This window comes from Pipra filicauda, unplaced genomic scaffold (assembly GCF_003945595.2).
Source record: "Pipra filicauda isolate LSUMZ 115617 unplaced genomic scaffold, ASM394559v2 scaffold104_size2351352_pilon, whole genome shotgun sequence".
NCBI classification, from domain to species: Eukaryota; Metazoa; Chordata; class Aves; order Passeriformes; family Pipridae; genus Pipra; species Pipra filicauda.
Genome location: NW_024103485.1, coordinates 750,365 through 771,829, shown reverse-complemented (window position 1 = coordinate 771,829; position 21,465 = coordinate 750,365). Strand labels below are relative to the sequence as shown.

General features: G+C 42.3%; 2 protein-coding genes across 3 annotated transcripts in view; both read right to left on the bottom strand.

Moving 5' to 3' along the window:
- Positions 1-6,563, bottom strand: part of DERA (deoxyribose-phosphate aldolase) — a 53,134-nt gene extending 46,571 nt beyond the window's left edge. For both annotated transcript variants that reach the window (XM_027747482.2, XM_039379400.1), the window contains exon 1: positions 6,483-6,563. In XM_027747482.2, the coding sequence (XP_027603283.1) occupies positions 6,483-6,513 (31 nt within the window). In that variant the 5' untranslated portion in view covers positions 6,514-6,563. The remainder of the gene's footprint in view (positions 1-6,482) is intronic.
- Positions 6,564-8,879: 2,316 nt separating this feature from the next.
- LOC114001908 (serine/threonine kinase receptor associated protein) lies at positions 8,880-16,733 on the bottom strand. Its single transcript, XM_027747487.2, has 10 exons — positions 16,526-16,733; positions 15,318-15,453; positions 14,494-14,575; positions 14,161-14,233; positions 13,374-13,470; positions 12,290-12,427; positions 11,622-11,758; positions 10,760-10,909; positions 10,173-10,238; positions 8,880-9,841 (listed from the first exon to the last, which is right to left on the bottom strand). Exons 1-10 carry the CDS (start codon positions 16,635-16,637, stop codon positions 9,774-9,776), a joined length of 1,059 nt encoding a protein of 352 aa, XP_027603288.1. The 5' UTR covers positions 16,638-16,733; the 3' UTR covers positions 8,880-9,773.
- Between the last annotated feature and the right edge of the window lie 4,732 nt (positions 16,734-21,465).

Below are 21,465 nucleotides of genomic sequence, written 5' to 3'. Positions count from 1 at the left end.
TGACCAAATGTTCTTTGCAAATATGATGAAATTCATTGGCTTAAGCCCCTTTCACTGTGTAACACATTTTACCTTCTGTGTTCAGTAAGTCAAGGCTAACCACGAAGGTAACTCACACATGGTAACTCAGTGACATCTAATATCTAATTCTGGTGCCTGAGACACAAGTTTCCTTGAAAGATCATAGAATTTGGACCTCCAGGTATTTTTCTGAATGTGGGATCTCTAACCACTGTGCACAGCAAAGGCAGAAAAGTTTAAAAAAAAATAATTTTACAAAATCAGAACTCCATCCTTTTTGTACAGCCTAATGTGAGACAGTATGTGGCCTACTACAGGAAATAAAATGGTGTCATAAAAATTGCACAGCACAAGGAAGGACAAAGGTTCTGGTAATACGCAGCAGCAGATGGAGACTTCCATCTAACACAGACCTTTTATTCAAGCCCACTTCTACATTAATTAAAGCAATGGGCAAGTGAAAACAAATATGTCTCAGTGTAATCGTCTCAAAATAGACTTTCAAAGTTTGCCATGTGAGGTCTCATCAAATCTTTAGATGTAAGTATCTCTATTCAGCAAAACCAATCACAATTCCAGCATTTTTTTTTCCCATTAAAAATCAGAATAAAACCATTATTTGAAATAGAACTGACTGCCTTTGGATTCTTGCCCTCCCTCACTCCCCCAAGCTTTATGATTTAGTATCTGGCTAAGGAAAACTATATTTAATTAGGCTCATTAACCTTGCAGTGTGAACACGTCTTTTTTTTTTTTTTAAATAAGTCATCTGCTAGTCATCTGCACAGTCATGTGGCTTCAGGGATAAAAGTAATTAAAGCAGTTACACTACAGCTAATTAGCCAATATTCTGTAATCACTCTTCAACTTTACTTTTTTCTCTGAAGACATTTGAAGAAATCATATTCAGTTTCTTAGCAGGAAATTCATCTCCTCTCTTTGAAGAACACGAACCCAAAAATACCAAGCATTTCCTCAGAAAACAATAAACAAAACCACTTCATTAGGATAATTACATAAATATCCAAGGTACCTAACACATTCTTCATATAACCAACTAGGCTTTCCAAAAGCTTAAAAAAAAAATGTGTCGATGGCATCCCTTCAGATGGTGAAACAGAAAGCTCAAAAAAGCCTGAGGCAGTAGTTTCACAAGCATTTTAAGGCAGCACTGTCCCCAAAAGAAGCTGCATCCCAACTGATTATTTCCTTCTCTGTGCCAGAAACAGCATGTGTGCTCCTGCTCTTACCATGAAGACACGATAAAACGAGTAAGGGAAGTGATGAAAGCTGTTATTTCTGGAGAAGGGAGTGAAACTGCATCCTGAACCTGCAGTGGAAAACGAGGTAGTTCAGCTGGACACAGGCTGACCCCAGCTGGCCATGCAGAGCCGAGCAAAGCCACTGAAGAGAGAGAAAAGGCTTCAGGATCAGGTCTCGTTCCAGTTGTCTTACCATGTAAGCTTTTTAGAGGTTTGGGGGTTATTCAGTTTCGTGGAGGCAGAAGCTTTAATTATTTTTCCGTAGTGACACTTGCTATGGACCAACAGGTCCGTATTTTTGGATGTTTTTTTCTTTATATGAAAGAAGTTCAGCCCCAAAGCCATCTGCATTCAGATACTCGATGCAGGACATGAAAGCACAAGCCCTGAACTAGAAATCAGCTCTACTATCTTGTGACATTAGTGAAATCACACAGTGGATCCTGGTATCCTCCAAAGGAGGATAACACTGACAAGTCTTGAAAAACACTGACAAGTCTTTCCTCAGAAAGAAAGCTGCAGATATAGGGGCCTGGTTTCCTGCAGATCCAAGTACCCTGTTGTTCCTTCTCTTCTTCCCTGGCTTGAGACCTCTCCTCACTCCAGTAACTCAGCTGTCCTGACATAGTCCCTACAACCATGGACTAAAGCAGGATGTTGTTACTTGCATAAAGCCCAAACAAACAACTTGGAATGAAAAATCATGTGAATGCTGATCTGTGCCTGCCTTTCTCTCAACAGAGGGACTAATTTGGTCACTCCACCCAGTGCCTTACTTATTTCAGAGACATCTACCTGTCCTTCAAATTTGACTAAAATTATCCAGCAGATTCAAAAGGTGTTAGAAAGGAACAGTGAAGAACCAGAGCCACAGTACAGGCTAAAACCAGCTATTAATATATTAGAACAGAATTATGCTGTCTTGAAAGGGATGCAACACTTCATTACCTAAATGCCACTTACCAACAGGCTAGCTCTCACATGTAAATGGCTCAGAAATACCAACTATAATTAAAAATATCAATTGAAACATAATGAATGTATTTCTGGCCCTTCAATTAGAGGGTCTGAGCAACACAGATAGATTTTGGTTTTTTTAGATCCAAGAACATTGCAAAACAACAGTCACTCATTGCTCAGAATACACAGACATACATGTATATACATATATACACAGACATACATACACACATAGAGGTAAAAAAACATATAGAATAATTTGAGCTGGAAGGTTTCTGAAGGTCACTTGTCCAAACTCCTGTGCAATGCAGCATCAGCACTGAGCTCAGGCTGCTGAGGGCTTTGCTCAATGAGGTTTTGAGAGTCCCCAAAGATGCAAACTGCACAGCCTTTCTGGGCAACCTGTCCCACCACTGGACTCTTCTGTATGAAAAAGTTTTTCCTTATATCCAGTATGAACTTCTCTGGCTGCTGTCTTACTTCATCTCATCAAGCAATGCTGTGGAAGAGCACAGCTCTGCCTTCTAGTACACTCCCTGCAGGGATGAGCTGGCAGCTGTCAGGCCCCCCAAAAGCCATTGCTTCCCCAGGCTGAACCCACCCAGCTCCATCAGCATTTCCTCACAGGGCAAATGCTCCAGCCCTGGACCCACTGTGGTGTCCCTTTGCTGAAGTTGTGACAGGTCATCAATCTCTTTTTCCTATTATGAAGCAAGAAAACTGGACACAGTCTTCCAGGGAATGTTCTAACAAGTGCTGGGCAGAAGGGACAGTCCCTCTCTCCCCATAAACTACTGTCCATGTCCCCACTGGAACATCCCAGGAGGCCCCGTGTAGCTGCTGGGACTTGTCCTTCCAGGGGCAGGGCTCTGTCTCTGGGCCTGCTGGACATCTGTTGAAAAGAGTGTTAAACAGGACAAGTCCCAGGCCAGATGCCTGTAATGCCCTGCTTGGTACCAGCCCCAAAGCAGAGTATTGACCATCATCTTCTCAGCCCAACCATGAGACCGGGTTTTCAACAATTTCAGTATCTTTCCATCCAACTGTCTCAACTTGGATACAAAATACTGCAAGACAGTGTAAAAAGCCTTGTTGAAGTAGAATTAAATGACATCCACTGCTCTCCCCATGTCAACATATCCAGTCATTTTACTATGGAAGGCAATTAAGTTGGTCAGGCCATTTACCCTTTTACCAGAATAACAAATGATAAATACAGTAGATAACACTGCCTGGTCTTAAACTTTCTATTTTGCCATTTTCTGCCTCTAATCAAGGTTACTAAAGGTCTTTCTCCACGACTTCTGAAGTCGTTCCTTCAAAATTGCACCTGCAGGGAACAGAAAACCCATATGTCTGCATCCCCAAACCATAGAAGTATGGTACTAGCTTACACATATAAATCTGATACTCGTTGACATCTTTCACTATTTTGTTGTGAAGTGGCATTAAAAAGTGGCATCTGATACTTTTCTGAAATATGACAAAACATGAGACGTCCGGTCTATTATAACCGAGCAACCTTGTGAGCAGAGCAGGAGAGGCAGACTCAGGCCCTGCAGGCATCGTGGTGAACCCAAGTACCCAAGAATGACTCCATAAACAGTCCCTGTGGAATGAAAAACTCGTAAAATTCTTTATCTGGCTTCTTTACATGACTTTATGATGGCAAATGTATCAGTGTATTAGGCTAGTGACCCTCTGACTGTGCACATCAGTGTCTTCATCTGTGGAACACATACCTGTTCTTTATCCCAAGCAAACACCTTCTTCTACAAATGCACAGTGATGGGAAAGAGGGAAGGATTTAAGGGCTTTTACAAAAATATATTTATTTTACAAAAAAAAAAAAAAACAAACACATGGAAAAGCACTGCATTCCATGATTTCTGAAGAGCTTGGCTTGTTGATAAACAAATAGATGCTTTCTGACAGCAGGATCAGAAATTTACTGCTTAAATAATGACATGTAGCAAGCACAGAAATAGACACAGAAAAGGACTCAAATAATATATTTTTAAGTAAAATATATTTTACCACTAGATGTCCCTGTTAGAAAACTATAATCCTACAAAATGCTGTGTGAGACACAGGGCAAATCATTTGAATTACTGTTAAAGCTGCTGCCACAAGTTTGAAAAACCTTCAAAAACTGAAGTGCCTAAATCACAGAAGCAGTGTGTATTGTTAGCAACCACAAAAGATAAAGGTAAGGGTTTAACACATTCTTTTTGAACACTGCTACCAGCTAAGGTACAGCACTAAGTAGGATATGTTAAGTGCTGTATTAAGAATATTGCTGTATTTCAGATGTGTATTTAGCAGGAGAGTAAATGGCAGGGAGATTCTCCCTTTAAAGCAGCTGCTAGAAGCTGCCACTTAAATGTGGTCACCACACCATTCCCCTACTACACCTGTCCCAAGCATCCAACTCAGCTAATTTTGACCACAACTGGTTTAAATAAAGATCACTGGGAAGGGATGGCAACAAGTATCTGCTGATAAGCAGAGGGCAGTGGCCTTTCCAGGTAAATCAGCTGCAGCTGGAAGAGGCCACATGGTGCAGTCCTGAAGATATCCATCGCTCTGTGCTCTCTGTTGATAATCTTGGGCATTAGTTGACTCTGCCTCTTAGGCAGGGAAGGGCTACTTAACAGGAGAAGACAGTGTTATAGAAAGTATTTGGAATATACTCAAAGATTATTTTACTGGGTGCAAAAAAACAGTGATTATGTTGTGCTGGTCAGCTGCACATTGAACACTTTTCCCTTGACTGTGGCTGCACAGCAAGATCCAGCCAACTGTTAGTGAGGTTGCCCATCTATTCCAATAATTTCCCACTAGACAGTAGGATCTTCCTTGAGTGTATGCCTCTTGGAGGATGACTGCTTCATAAGAACTGAACTGGCTTCACATTCAAGTTTCTGAACTCCCCACACATACCAACAATTAATTGCAAGACTGAGTTTACAGTAAGAAAAAGCATGCCACACACCTAGTTTAAAATAACTGGAGTGTATTTGCAAACTTTCGGGCTAACTTGTTTTCCTAACAGACACAGAAGTTTTGTCACTATGTCATTAACATGTTTGTTTCAGCAAACAGATGCTGTTCAGGTGGCTACGGCTGAAACTCACCCCCCCTTACAAAGAGCCCACAAACAAGCACATCAGAGAGCAATTAGACAGCTCACTTTTAGGAGTTGCAACACGTCCATGATTTCAGTGAATGAAAACGCAGCCAACTCTCATTTGTCCACAAGTTAATAATTTAAACTGCATGTTAATTCTGTAAAAATGCTTGTGCTTGTTCTCGTGATAGGAGTGCAGCCACATGACACCACGTGCAGCACGGCCCCCTGAACTCTGCTCGCACTTACAGATATCCCTGTCCCACACCAGCTTTGCTTCCCATCTTCCGTGATGCCACCCCCGTATCTCCTCCACTTAACTGTCCACTTACTCACGCTGACCAAATTATCACACCTTAAAGGCAGACTGTAGGAAGGCTCATCCCTTCAATTCATTCCACTGCTGCAGCTGGGTTTTGCTGGGTGGAGAAGTGAGAAAGCTGTAGCTCTTTTTCTTTTCCCGGCAACGAGTAGAAGGGAAATTCTCCTAATTGCTCCAGAGAAACCCTTTTTTGGCTGCCCTCTGCTTCACCCGAGGCAGAGCCAACTTTCGGGCTTGGAGACCACCTGGAAAATCCCTATCACTCCTCAGAGAGCAAGCAACAAGAATGATAAGAAGAGGTGAAGTCCCAGATTTGCAAATACGAATCCAACTAATTAAGTGTTTTGAATCCCTTGGGAAGAAGGAGAGTAGGGAGGATTGCTCCGTGAGAACCAGCAAGGTGTGTGAGAGAGGAGCAAGTCCAGCTTTGTGACAGGACTGGGGCTGTGGAGCCCCGCAGCCCTACAGCCTGCTCGGAACCCTTCCAGCCAAAGTCCTGTGTGACACAGGGAAACCCCAACTTGTGTTCAACCTCCAGTAACAAAGGGAAAACCAGCCTCCTGCCGGCCTCCCGGTTACGTGCCACTGGAATACCTTAGAAAACCTACAGGACTCGTAGGTCTGCTTTGTTTTTTTTCAGACAGACAAGGCTGTGCAGCAGCCCGGCTCCTACACACCGAGGTGGGCCGGCGCCTCCAGGCACCCCCTCGCCCGCCCGCCCGCGCCCCGCGGCTGCCGCCGGGAGCCCCTCCCGGGAGCCCCGCAGATCCCCCCGGGCAGCCCTTACCCAGCTCGGTGCCCGGGTTTCGCCCCGCCATGGTTCTCCGCCGCCGACCCGGGCGGGGCGGGCAGAGCTCGGCCCCGCCCCGCGGGCAGGAAGCGGCGGCGGGTCCGGCCCGGCCTTGGGTGTTCGCCGGCACCGCCACGTGGGCGCCGAGCCCGGAGCTCTGGGCTCACCCAGCGAGCAGCCTCCCCAGGGCGACAGCACGACCCTTCGGCAGCGGGAGCTCCGGGGACATTCCTTTATGGATACATGGATATGCCATTCCTTTAGCGATACATAACGCCGAACATCCACTGGTCAGATTACGTGACCAATATATCTGTTCTAGAACAAGCAGCAGTCACAAGTATTTAGGCCATGTTGATGAGAACACAGCTGCGATGGGCAGGGCACCTCTCCAGGATGAAGGACCACCGCCTCCCTAAGATCCTGCTTTATGGTGAACTTGCCACTGGCTGCCGCAAGAGAGGAGCCCCGAAGAGAAGATACAAGGACTCCCTGAAACAACATCTCAGCCTTGGCCACGTTGATCACCATAACTGTTCTACTCTGGCCTCAAATCGGGAGGCCTGGAGACACACCATCTATAACGCAGCTGTCTCCTTTGAGAACGCACGCAGGATCACTCTCGAGGAGAAAAGACAACACAGAAAGAATCGTGTCTTGCAGAATATACCATCTAAGGAGTCTTTCTGCTGTGCCTTTTGCAGTCGGATATGTCTATCTCATATTGGCCTCATTAGCCACCAGCGTGCCTGTAATAAATGTGGATAGAGCCTTCCTTAATCTTTGTTCCCGAAGCCCAGCCATGACATGACATGACGCCGAACCTGCCCGTTTCGGTGGCCACGAGTCAAGCCACTTTCCAGTTCCTTCATGTGGAATCTTCAGGGAAGAGCTACTGCCACACATACGCATGGGCTCTATGAACTTGACCTGTAAAACTCTGGTACTGTCACTACTCACCTGTAGTGACACCTGCAAAAATGGAAGTCCGATAACAAAGCCACTGACAACTTCTTGGCTTTAATTTTTTTTTTCCCCACAGCTATAAGGACACAAACTAGCACGAAAAAGGAGTATTAAACATTGTTAATCATAGAATCATAGAAGCAGCCAGGATGGAAAGGACCTCCAAGATCATCAAGTCCAACCCTTGATCCACTACCACCGTGGTTACCATGGCACTAAGTGGCACATCCAGGCTGATCTTAAAAACCTCCAGGGACAGAGAATCCACCCCTTCCCTGGGCAGCCCATTCCAGTCCCTGATTACCCTCTCTGTAAAGAATTTCTTCCTAATATCCAACCTAAACCTCCCCTGGCAGAGCTTAAGACCATGCCCTAATACTCTCATTTATGTGAAACATCTTCCAGCTTCAGCACTACTTGCTGAGTGCTAACAAAGAAACCACAAACAACAGGATGAGGTAAAGCAGCAGAGGGTCACAGCTCTGAAAACCGAGGACACTTTTTTTGCGTTTCCCCACCAAAACTACATGTGTGCTTTGAGAAGCAACTCTTCAAAGACAGTAGTCACTCTACAAGGAATATATACCATTTGCACTGTGTACTTTAGAATACATTAAAACAGTGCAGAAGTTACAAGCTTTCATGTACTTTGGTTGCTTTGGAGTTCTTTTAATTTCTTGCAGTGTTTTGGCAGCAATTATTAGATATTAGGTCTGTCTCAGTATAGCTCTGTTTCATTTTGATTTCTTGTTTTAAACACATGCTTCAACTTGTAGAAGGAAGTTCCTAGGCTGAAGTACTAGACTGGGAGCCCTCAAAAGCCTTAGTGGAATTAATAAGTTAGAGACAATTAGCTGTAAATCAGAGGGTTGGAAGTTGCTAGTTTTTAAAATAAAATTCAGATAATTGCAAAACTAATTTTGGAACAGAGTCTGTGAAATAATATACCCTTAACACCTCTGATGCACTAAGAAACCATAATTTACAGTATCACTTTGTGCTTTGTTCTTATTTCCTCCCCAACTAACAGGTGAAGCTGGAAGAGACCTCTGTCAACCACCCCTCCAAGCAGGTTCAGGTACAGGAGGCTCCCTAGGGCCATGTCCAGTTGTGTTTTCAGTATCTTCAAGAATGGAGACTTCACAACCTCTGCCAGTGTTTGACTGGCCCTCACAAGTATTTTCTTTATGTTCAGGTAGAACGGCCCATGTTTCAATTTATGTTCAAAGGTTAAGCTTCAGTTTTCTAAGATGACACCACTACTGCACTCTTGGGAAAAAAATCCAAAAGGACAGTAAGGACAAGTATGAATATTAAAATGTAAAAAGGTGTGTGAATAAATATACCTCTGTATAATTTTCTCTTTTTCCATACAGAGTGCATTATGTAAAACCTTCAGCATAACATTAAAGGAAATGACAAGTGGAAGAACAGCAATTATTTTCTTTAATGAAGAAAATATGATTTGTAACCTTGAAAGAGTAACTTTTTTATCCAGTCTGGATGACTAAACCCAAGCTTTATACAGATTCGCAGCCAACTTCTGAGATTTTCATGTACAACCAAATATTTCAGGCAGCACATTTAATTTAGGAGTTTTCGCTGTTTTTCATTTTAGAGACTCACGTTTACATTCAAACTTTAAAGAATAAAAAAAGACACAAAGCTTACAGATCAAAGAACTTGCCAACCTCTGTACCAACACTAAAACATTCTTTTGCTTTCCCTCTGTATAGTACAAAACCAAGATGCTGGAAAGGATTACGTGATTAATTTGGTTGCTTTTCCATTTCACGAACCCAATGCTCAACAGTGACGTACGAGTTTTGAGAGGCATTTTATTTAGACAACTGAAAACAGTTAAACATTCAGAAGCAGCATACAATGAAACAAAACCCGAACCAAATACTTTTAAGTACATAATCCCTTCTTTTCAACTACAGCCAATTCTTCCAACTTTCAAGGAAATAAAAAAAAAAAAAAGGGGGTAAAAGCCATTGTATCTCTTCTCCATAATAAAGAAAGCACACTACAATGAGTCTAATTGAAATTGGAGAGATTGGATCTTGGCTTGCACACTTCTTTGAAAAGACAGTAGGCAGTCATGCCAAAAAGACAGCAGAACTCTACTACTTGTCTTTTGGGTTTTTATTTGGATACTCAGTTCTCTTACAGACAACACCTAGCCCAGTTCCACCGCATTCTCATCAATTACTGCCCATCTTTGCCTTACGTAGAGAGCTCACTCTGGAAGGCTGCTGTTTGTCACTGCTCACTTGATTTAGTCTTGTAGGTCCATGTGTCATGTAACAGTTGCAGTAATCAGGCCTTAACTTCAGGAGTTGAGCTGTACACTGTATCTGAGTTTTCAGAGGCAATCTCTTCTGCAACTAAATAAAAAGAATTTTATTTAACTTCACCTTAGATATATAAACCAAAGAAATGTTGCATGGGTGGCTTAAAGACCAGTTCAGTTTGTTTTCCCATTCAGCCTGATTCAGCTATTCAAGCCCATCTGTTCAGCCTGCACAGCTCCAGGCACCAGTCTGACACTTACCACATGGTGATTTTCAGGAAAATGCATTGAAACACCTTTTGAAAAGAGTGAAAAATGCCAGAAGATACTTAAGGGAAACTACCTCTTCCACACCAAAGTCTGCTATCATCCTGACTGATCTTTTAACACTTAGCTGAGTGGAAGCTGACAGTTCAGTGCATTACCTATTTCCTCCTCTGCAGTTCCTGGAAGGGTAGCCCTTGCTTTTGCTGCTTCTGCATTCTCCTCTTCTGTAGAGGAGAAGAAAAAAAATAGTCAGTACCTTCAGTTCCACCCATTCACCTTAATAATAATAAAAAAGTAATTTCCACTTAATTTAGTGCTGAGAAGAAACATCCATTAATGAAGCAATTCCATTAATGAAACTCACTTGCAGTTATTGCTTCCCTCCCCCCAAGCTGAGAGAACCAAAGTAATATATAAAACTACCACCCATACTTCTTTCTAGAGATTATCCCTTTCAGAATTGTGAAGGTGGTATTGCATGTTTCTTGCTCATTCACATAAAAATACATCAGGCTATTTGCTTAAATATCCACAAAGTGTCTATATACAAAAAGCTTACAGGATTAATTGCTTACATTATAGCTACAAAGGTACATCCTTAAATCTATCAGATGTGAGTGGATATAGAAACCCTCAGAAGACAGCAGTTGCTGCAAGAAATTAATTGTTTACCATTAATAATAGATATTATTTAAAAAGCACCCATGGAGCAGCCAAGTTTCACCAGGAACAAGCCCACACTTACCAGGAACTACACATTTCCAAAGACCATAGGTTTTTCCTACTGTTGTCTGCCACAGCCTTAGTGTACCATCCTCAGAGCCACTTGCATATAACTCTCCATCAGGGCTAAATCTCACACAGTGAATTGGACCAAAGTGCCCTTTGTAAGATTCTATAACAGAACATACCAAGACCATAAATTTCAGATTTCAGCCAACAACTGAAATTATTAAGTACAAACCGATCAGAAGAGGAGGAAAAAAACCACTGATGAGAGGGCACTTTCTCAGTAACTAGCTTCTGATACAAAACAAAGCTTCCATGAATTGGTATCTCAGCAATGTCTAATTTAGGTAAAATATTAATGTTTCATTAACTGCAAGAAAAAAGGTGCTTGTTTATTCTAGACAAAACTACAAAGCAAGCCAGCAGCACAAAATACACATGCTCTGTTCCTTCAACCACACACTCCACACACGTACAATTTTAAACAAGGACAGGATCAATGAAAAAGCTTGGAAATGTGCTTTTTGTTTCAAGTAAATTTGGCCAACATGTACCACGTTTTTCATAAAGGCAGCTGACATATCTAATGAATGCTATAGTATGATGCTCAAGTTAACACACAGAAGCAATACTGAACATGATTTTTTTTTTAAATAGGTGCAAAGAGCTTCTGAATGTAGGTTTTAATTAGTTCTAGAAGAATAATGTTGGGTATACTGAGATAGGAAAAAATGCTTAAACTGGTAATATACCTTTTCACCCTCTTGCACAGCATACTATGCTAAGACCTTATTTGTGCACAGCAGCTTCATTTACTATTCATTATTTAATGGATGCCCATTTCATAACTCCTTTTTGATTGTAGAAAACAAACATACCTAATTCTTCTCCTGTATTATAGTCATATTTATAGAGTTTAAAATCTTCGCCGCCTGCAACCAAACATTCTTTCGCAGGATGAAGTGATGCAGAATTGATTGTAGCAGGTGCTTCAAATGATTTAATCTGCTCTAGACTGAGGGAGAAAAGTTTGTTAATAAAGTTCATTCAAAAAGAAATCCTGAGAACAAAGAAACTGTGATTTTACTAATCTCAGCTGCTTTTCAGAAAAATAGAATACAACCCCCCAGAGTTTCTGAAGCAAGTTTTAATACTCAAAACCCATGCTCATCCAGTTAGAATAAACAAAACAAAAGCTCACACATTCAGAACTACTTTCTGGAATATGTTTAAGCATATAACTTCTTTCTTAAGATATCATAAAGATGTATAAATAAGTTCTCTGAAAAGCAATGCATCGAAATCTGGCTTAAACGTATTTAACCACAATTACAGCTAGTGTGAAACAAAAAATGGCACCAAACCCTTACAGCCTAGCACCTTACAGACAGTTAGGTTTCACTATTTTAAGGCAGAAGCATTCAAGAAAAGATGTCCACTGATGCCAGTTCTGACAGCTTGGTGATTTTAGCCTTGTACTGTCAGTTTTCATCCCCATTACCAAGCCCATTACACAACCTGTGAAAACTCTGTGCTGTGCACTCACGTTTCTGCACTATGAAAAGCAATAGTCTTCCCATAGGTTATCACAAGTATCTGTCCTTCTGGAACATACTCCATGCTGCTCACTGACATTGCAACATTTAGTGACTTCACTTCAGTCATGGTACTCCGGTCCCAAAGGCTTAAAGGGAAACAAAAAGGAAAAAGAAGACTCTCAGATTACTTCAGCAAGTCAAGCAATTTTCATCTCCCATCCATGGCAAGACCTGGATCAAAAAAGGCATCTGAAGAATGGGATTTGATTCCACAGGTACTTTCAGATTTTCAGTGGCATTATCTGCATTGTCACCTAGGCCAAGCTTAAGACAAACCTCCTTTTTAAAATAATTTTACATTTGCAGTTTAATGCAACAACATTAAATGGTACACACACCAGTTAACTACTCAAGGATTCTCTTGGAGATTAAAAATCTTGGTTTAAATCTCCTAAGCAATAGATCTTTCTAGAAGCAAAGCTTGAAAATTCCATTCTGCCTTTTTACCTCACGAGACCAAGAGGTACTAATGCCAATCTGTATAGAGATTCATTTAAGATAATATAGTTTTCTATCTAGTGGTCCAAGAGCTATCTAAACAGAAATTAAATTGTTCTACTGTAAGTAAGAATCTTTGTTCATTAGCTGGCTCTGCTAGGCATGAGATGACACTGGTCATATCAGCCAGAAAGCTGAGGAAGCCATTAGGCACATCTTCCATCCTTTCTGGAGAGCACGGTCTGAGGAAGGGTCTTTGTCAATTCATCTCCCCAGCAGCCCAGGTTTATCTGGTTTCAACACATCTCCTACCAACGGGAGACAGAGTAAACTTAACCATCACTGGATGAGACATCTTATAAAAACACTAAGGCCTACTCAATTTACCAGCATGGCAAAGAAAGAGGGCTTTTTCTATCAGCTGTGCACTGTTTCCAGTTACTCTTCCGAGGCTTTTATCCCATTGCATGCTACTATAATAATCTGGGATTATCCTTAAAGCAACAACAAAAAAAAGTAACTATATTCTGACATAGGTTATGACAAGAAATAAAACTGAGCTTCTTAGCAAACTGAAAGTTAACAACTTCTTACCGGACAGTTTTATCATCAGCTGAAAGAATCTGTTTGTCATCACTGCTCCATAAAGCCTTTTTAATGCCAGAAGTATGTCCACTGACAATGTCAGGTTCTTAAAATAAAGCCAAATAATTGAATAAATATAAGAAGATGAAATAATGTCATGCAGCAGTTTGGGAGCTTTCTTAAGCTATATGGATTTCCATTTACTAGAAACTGTAGAATTATTTCAAACATTTGTGACTTTATCTGTAGATCTTATTCCAGAAACAGGATAAATTGTAAACTGGATATCTGATTGCCTAATTTTAAAAAACTTCACTAGGTTAACATCAAGGTTCTCTAGCTTCATATCAACCATAAGTAGTTCAGTATCAACACAAATTTAAACAAATATGTGGAGTCTTTTTTTTCTTTCAGATGACTGAAATTTAATTATTTAGACTTATTTTTCATTAGTCTGCATTGAATTGAAACATGCTATGCTTGAAGTCCATTATAGATAAACTTTAAGTTATTGATGACCCATCCCTGGAAGTGTTCAAGGCCAGGCTGGATGGGGCTTTAAGCCACCTGGTCTAGGGGGGCTGGAGACAAGATGATCTTAAGGTCTTAAGGACCCTTCCAACCCAAACCATTCTATAATTCTATGACCTTACTGTAGCAAAAGGTACAGACACTACACTTGTAAAACAATCCTCAACTTTGTCTTTTGTGACTCGTAACAGAAAATAAACTCTTTAATTTCAGAACTTGTATTCAACTCCAAAGAAACAAGAATCAGTTCTAAAAGCAGACTCACCTGCTTCTGGCTTGCTCAGGTCATAGATACGCAAGAGCTTATCTTGTCCACCTGTTAACAGATAATTGCTATCCTGAAACAGAAGTTACAGAGAGTCAACTCTATTTTGATTCAAAATACCAGCCTTCATCTGTGAGTTAAAATAACAGTTCTTTCTCTCAGACAGCTTCTAATACCCTTACTGCATTTAATCTACAATCTTAAAAACGAGCAGTGGTATGTTAATTATTTGCCTGTTGAGATACACATGTAAAAAGCAGAAAAGTAACTTCACAGCAGAACATACTCTAAGGCTTACTTTCCTGGTGTATGAGGTATAAAGGTTTCTCATACCTGTGTAAAATCCACACTTTTGACAATGTGTTTGTGAGCCAATGTGATGAGTTCATCGCCTGACACAGCATCCCACACTTTGCTAAACAGCAAGAGGAAACATTCATATTTTAGAAGCACCAGGACAAATGAACTTGGACAGTCACATGAGTTTGTAAGCAATAATTCCTGATGCCATTATAACATTTTATCACAAGTGTTACATTCTTATAAGTTATAACTCAGTTATTCACCAAGAATACATTATATGTTTTTACTAAAGCTTTTTTTGGACTAACCCATAACTTTCCTTTATCCTCTTTTTCAGGACCATGTAGACTAATGAGCATTTTAGTTTTAAGAGTAGTTCTTCTCTGCAACTTTATAAATAGAGATTGCCTTTTACTAGCAAGACCCAACTTGCCAAATATTAATTTATACTGCAAACAGCACAAACACCACTATAAACATCAAAGAAATTATTCACTAGAATTTTCTTATAATAAAAAGACGCTAACTGCTAGAAACAAAGTAAAAATTACTCTTTCAAGTCTACTCTAACTATAGTGCCAGAAATTAGAGCTGCATAGAAAAGTTATTCTAGCAATCCAGTACAGTAATTAAGCATATCAAGAAGCAATCACAGTTGTTCATCATGTTGGAATTAACTGTAGCTGCTTTCAAGATGCTAAAAGTCTAGGTTTTAATTTGGCTAGCCAAAAATAAGCTAATAATTACTAAAGAAAAAAAAATGAACCAGTAATTAGGTACAGCTACATCACGTCACCAAAGAGAACTACAGACTAAAATCAAAATACAGACCACAAAGACAGTTAATCACTCACGCTGTAAAATCAGCTGCTGCTGTCGCTGCTTTAGTGGCATCTGTGTTCAAAGTGGCACCCCAAACAGCACCTTTATGGCCTAGAAACGTGCCAATCCAGTCCCCTGTGTCTCCCTGACGCAGCATAGGCTTGCCATCTTCACAGAAACAAAACCAACATTCAGGTAACATGGTAAAAGAAGAAAACTGGGGTGGTTTTGTTGTGGTTTTTTTTTTTTTTTTAATATTCCCTTGCACCAGCACGTGGAAATACCTCATATTTTATGAAGCCATTCTTTGTAAAAGAGCTTAGCTAAACGGCTTAGCTGTGCAGCTGTACTTGCTGCATGCATCTGAACAGTATACACATTCAAATACTTATGCAAATGAAATAAAAGTTTTCTGACTAAAGTTTTCTTTGGGTTTGTGTTAAGATAGAAGGGAATGTTCGAGTTTTATTTTTACTAAAGTTTTCTTCGGGTAGGACAGATTTGTTTTTTTTACTTTGGTACAATATTATCAGGCTGCCTGTATGCAGGCACAGCCTCATGTGTGCAATGAGATATGTTTAAACAGAGAGAGATAAAAATGAAGTACTAATAGAAAGCCTTTCCTATCATTTTTTTTTCTGGGGGCTACCAAAGAGTGCAGAGCTCAGCTGGAAGCACTTCAAGGCAGAAAGGAACGTCCTTTAAAATGTGTGCATACATAAGATTAATATATACACGTATGAAGAGGCAATGCCATTGACACACTAAGAGAGTTCTCATCACTCCGAGTGCAGCAAGGCAGATGCCCTGGCCACACGGGAGCTCACTTTGGACCCACGGCCCGTGGGCACAGACGGTAGAAACGGGAAGTTTAACCAATAAACCCCTGTGGACGCTTCCCACCCCCTCAGCAGTTCGGATCCCGGCCGGGCGCACGCGGGGCTCCGACACCCCCCGGGATAACCCGGCCATGGAAGCAGCGCGAACACCAGCCGTGCGCTCCCGCCGTCATTCCACAGCTCCCGAGCTGTGTCATGGACAGGGCCCCCCCAGGCACAGCCCCCCGGGCCGGCGAGGCGCGGCCTGCGAGCAGCGGGGCTCCCCCGAACCCACCCCGGGGCTCCCCCGAACCCACCCCGGGGCTCCCCCGAACCCACCCCGGGGCTCCCCCGAACCCACCCCGGGGCTCTCCCGCCTCCTCGCCGGGCCCCGCCGGACAAAGCGGCCCGTCCCGCCTCACCTTTGCAGGCGCTGATCAGGAAATATCCGTAGGGGGTGACGCCGCTAAAGGCCAGGTCCACCACGGGCCGGGTGTGCCCGGAGCAGGTGAGCGGGGTCTGCCTCATGGCCATGGCGGGGCCGGGGGTGCGGGACTGGGCAGGGACACGGGTCGGGTCCGGCCCGGCGGGAGCGGCGGCGGCGGTGCGGGAAGTGACGGGCAGGAAGCGCTTCCAGGCGGACGCGCGTCACGGGCGGGGCGCGGCCTCGCCGAGAGGGATGGGAAATCCCGCCTGTGGGCGAGCCGTAATTCCTTCCGTCATCCCGCTTCCTGCGGGAAAAACAGCGTGTTTGCCGTCCCATTCATTGGCAGCCCACCCTAGGGCTGAGTCCGGGGCGTCTCAGTGCTCCTCTGCTGTGACTAGAAGCCTCGCACTGGCTTTTCAATCGCTGTTACGCGTAAATCGGTTCCAGTTCCCGCCCTGCCCACCTCCTCTGCCCACCTCCCCCTGTCCAGCTCTATCCCAATGAGTTCTTTGTGCCCCCGTGGTGCTCCTCCGCTCGCTTCCCAAACGGGCACCAAATGATCATCATGGCTGGGCTTTGCGAACGAAGATTAAGGAAGGCTCTATCCACACTTATTACAAGCACGCTGGTGGCTAATGAGGCCAATACGAGATGGACATTCATTCATCATGGCTAGGCTTCGCGAACGCAGATTTGGGAAGGCTCTATCCACATTTGCTACAGGCACGCTGGTGGCTAATGAGGCCAATACGAGATAGACATATCCGACTGCAAAAGGCACAGCAGAAAGACTCCTTAGATGGTATATTCCGCAAGACATAATTCTTTCTGCGTTGTCTTTTCTCCTCGAGAGTGACCCTGCGTGCGTTCCCAAAGGAGACAGCTGTGTTATGGATGGTGTGTCTCCAGGCCTCCCGATTTGAGGCCAGAGTAGACCAGTTATGTTGATCAATGTGGCCAAGGCTGAGATGTTGTTTCAGGGAGTCCTTGTATCTCCTCTTCGGGGCTCCTCTCTTGCGGCAGCCAGTGGCAAGTTCACCATAAAGCAGGATCTTCGGGAGGCAGTGGTTGGTCCTTCATCCTGGAGACGTGCCCTGCCCATCGCAGCTGTGTTCTCATCAACATGGCCTCAATACTTGTGACTGCTGCTTGTTCTAGGCAGCCCGGCTCTTTCTGTAGGGCCGGCTCCTCTCCCGGCTCACTGCGGGGTCTGATAGGCCTTTTCAGCCGGGAAGGTGATGGGAAAACACTGAAAGGATGTAAGGATTTTGGGGACACATTGCAGCACCCAGCTGGGTTGGCATAAAAGAGAAGGGACGCAAGCTGATGGTGGTGTCTGAACTTGCCCTCAGAAGCGTCTGAGGGATGGCATTTGAAGATGTGTCACCAGCCATAAAGACTAGGCAGTGGTGTTTCTGTTAAAACAGGCTAAAACCAGAATTTTACTGACAGTTACTCATCTCCTTTTAAGTGTTACAATTAGGAAAAGCATTTAAATCATTAACGGATAATTGAAGTTTAGGATAACTTCACAGTTATCTTTCACAGCTTCTCTATTTAAATAGGCACCACTTTTCACTTTCTTCTAGTATTTCATTTACCACCCAAGAGTTCTCAAAAGTAACTCCTCATGATTTTGGAATTTCATGTACTAACGCTGTAACTGACATTTCCAGTTTTTCCACACAGAGCCAGATTACCACACAGACCTTTACAGTGTCCTTAAGATTTTCTGAATTTTTTCCTAACAGTGATACCAGTCTCTTACTGTACTTTGACACAGGCCTGTAGCTGAATCTCTTTAAGTCTCAGACCACAGATTAAAATCATGGGAAATTCAGATGCATCTCCAAAAGCTTTTAACATTAAAAGTTATATTTAAATAGAATTCCCGAAATGTGTGTTTCTCATGACAAAACTGTGACTGAGGAATTTTTTTATTGTATTTTATCCCACCCTTGTGAATACTTTGAGAGCTTAACGTATAAAATATTTTTCTTCAGTGCATTTTTTATACTTTATATTATAGCAGCATTTCCAAAATGTCATGGTATATTAGTCTTAGTGTACTAAACCTTACCTGTATGTTCTCTGTTTGTTCTAGTCTCCATTATTTTTTCCTTCATTCCTACCTGTAGATCTGTTTTGATTGTGAGTAGAGTCATTGCACAGCAAAAAGTACATTTATAGGAATGGGGCAGCAACTAGGGAGAAAGATAAGTAGAGATCTAAATTGTATTTGAAATAGGACTAAACCAAGATTTATTACTTTTACATTTACATTTTTCAAAACCTTATCTAAACATGGGGTTATGTCTCATTGTTAGAAATGCTGTTTGGGTTTACACTTTAAAAAAACTCTTGTAAATGATCTTATTAACTTTTTGAGTGAGAAAAAAGAGATCCTGTGGTCAGGACAGATAAAAACAGTCAATTTAAATTACCTGCTTAAAATTCAAGGTTGAGGAATGGAAAGAAGAGGAATATTGTGTTTAGGGAGGTTTATTTGTAATGATTTCATAGCTTTGATTGATTTTGTCCTCTATTAAATGGAGCATGATTTTTCACCTGCACAAAGCAACAACATGACAACATGACATCCACTTAGGAAGACACAAAATCTATAACAGGCAGAGAAAGGCAAAAATATTTCCAATTTGACAGTAAACTGAAAATCAGAAAAGGAGAAAAATCGTGGAGATATGAAACTTATAAAATATAGACATAGACATTAGAAATCCCACTAGGCCAAGCAGAACTGTTGGGTACTATTATGTATTAAGTTTTTCATATGTTGCAGGAACATGAAAATTCTAGTAAGGAAGATGACAGGTGTCACTAAAGACAGATCCTTAAAATGGGCTTTTGATATCTACTGTGGGACCAAGGCAGACTTTGGGCCTCATCCTGCTGAGGACAATAATTGTACTGGGTGGAAACCTGTGTATTGATTGTTATCAGCCACTGCCCAGTTTAATAAAAGTTATAATTCTGCTGGTAGATGGGCTCAGTGCAAGCACGTAGATGATTGTGTGAGCACCAGTCCCACACAGTGACCATATCTGCTTCCAGCAGTAGGTACTTGATTGATTCCCAGTTAAATCCTGATACTTGCCCACCAGCCCCAGCCACACAGCCTCTCAGGCCTCATTTCCCATCCACCAGCTCCCCTGCAGCAGCTTCCAGAAACTGATTTTTGCCTTCTGCACTTGTCCTAGTTAGAACAGCTGGGACCAGTTCATCACTCTATGGGTGTAACCCAAAACTATGTACTCCATAGCCTTCCATGCCATTTCCCAGAAAATGTTATCAATAGACCATTTACACCATCTGCCCAGAGCACACCTGACTCCTCAGGCTATAAACTGGGTGTTAAGAGGCCTGCAAGATAGGAGGGTGTTCCTGTCCTCATACCCATTGTGGAACTCCCTGCCCTGAGGGAGGCACTGGGCACTCCTGCCTGAACCGGAGAATATATAATCTTGGAGTCTTGGAACTTTTTTAGCCACTAGTGGGATCCACCACTCTCAACCAGACTGAGACCACCACTCTCAACCAGATTGCAACCACCACTTTTTCAACCAGACTGCAACCACAACTCTCAACCAGACTGCAACAGCACTCTCACCAACAGGTTTTTTCCCTCTCCTTTTCCTTTGGACTCAGGGGGCCCGACGAACACCACTCTGTTCATGCCCCAGGGTGCTGGGTTATACATTTGGGTTTTGTGGATTAAAACCAATTTTTTGTCTGTATAATCGTATTTGTTGTACTATTTTATTAAATTGTTATTCTGACTTATAATCTCTCTTTGGAGTTGGGTTCATTTCCCCTGCCGGTTTACCTTCAAACCAGCACAGCACTGAAGGTATTTCCATTCCTACGTGGACATGGCTGGTCCAGAAGAGTAGGCATCAGGCACTTAAGAGTCTGAACTTAACAGTGAGTGATACAGAGGATACAACTTCTTAAACTGAAATTCTGCAAAGCAGAGAAGACCTTTATTATTCTTTGGGAAATATAACTAAGGGCATACGGATATAATACTGAAAATAAACCTATCTATATTTTTTCTTGCATTTTTAATACAGAGACAGGACATAGCAATTGAAAGTCTCCAAAGTTTGTCCTAGGCCCAACTCAGGATATATCACACATAGTTCAATCAGATGGCTTCTTTAGCAGCAGTCTCAGACTTTTTTCCTGTTGCACTCCAGGATATGTTTTGCATCTCTAACCTAACTCCAAGAAATCTCTAATGCTGCATTTCTTAAACTGAGCATGAGGAGGGGAAATACCACCATGAAGCACGTTTGTGGTTGGGGAAGGAGAAACACTTCACTGTGGAGCAACTGCAAGTGGAATGAGAAGTGTGTGCAGGAGGAAGCGTTCCAACAAGAAGCAAGAGCAGGGGTGAGAAGGGAAGAGGCCAAATACACAGAGAGCAGAAGCAAAAGATGATGCTGAACAGATCCAGCATTGTCAGCGAGCTCTTGCTGAGGAGAAACACCCTAATGTGGTGTTTCTATCAGAAGTGCTTCCTCTGCATGTTCAGAGCTGATGTTTTCCTCTGTTGGAGCCTTTAGCTGTAGCTAAACTGGAATTTCCTCCACTAATGCCCTCCTTATGTCCCTGATAGCACCTCCATTTAAATAGTTTATTCCCCACAGTCTGAGCATGTTTATTTTAGAGATACACTAATCCTGTGCCCTCAGGCTGGACTGCTTTTAGTACAGAGATTGTTAGAGGAGATAGGAACTATGCAACAAACCTCAGTTTTTCAAGCAAATCCAGAGACAGCACAAGAAAAAGAAGGAAAGATGCAAATTAAAGTCTAGCAAGTTTAAAATAAAAACATTGTGGCAATACTGAGTTTTATGGTTTTAAGCAAGGTGATTATGTATCATTAAACAAGGTGATTGTGTATCAGATTCC

Bases quoted from the DNA above. Each gene is read 5' to 3' on its own strand.
- LOC114001908 (XM_027747487.2), bottom strand. From the start codon at position 16,637: ATGGCCATGAGGCAGACCCCGCTCACCTGCTCCGGGCACACCCGGCCC. The intron at 13,471-14,160 runs GTGAGTCTGCTT...CTTTATTTTAAG, and splicing joins CCTGAGCAAGCCAGAAGCAG to AACCTGACATTGTCAGTGGA. The intron at 10,239-10,759 runs GTAAGTGTGGGC...TCTCCTCTACAG, and splicing joins TTGGAAATGTGTAGTTCCTG to AAGAGGAGAATGCAGAAGCA.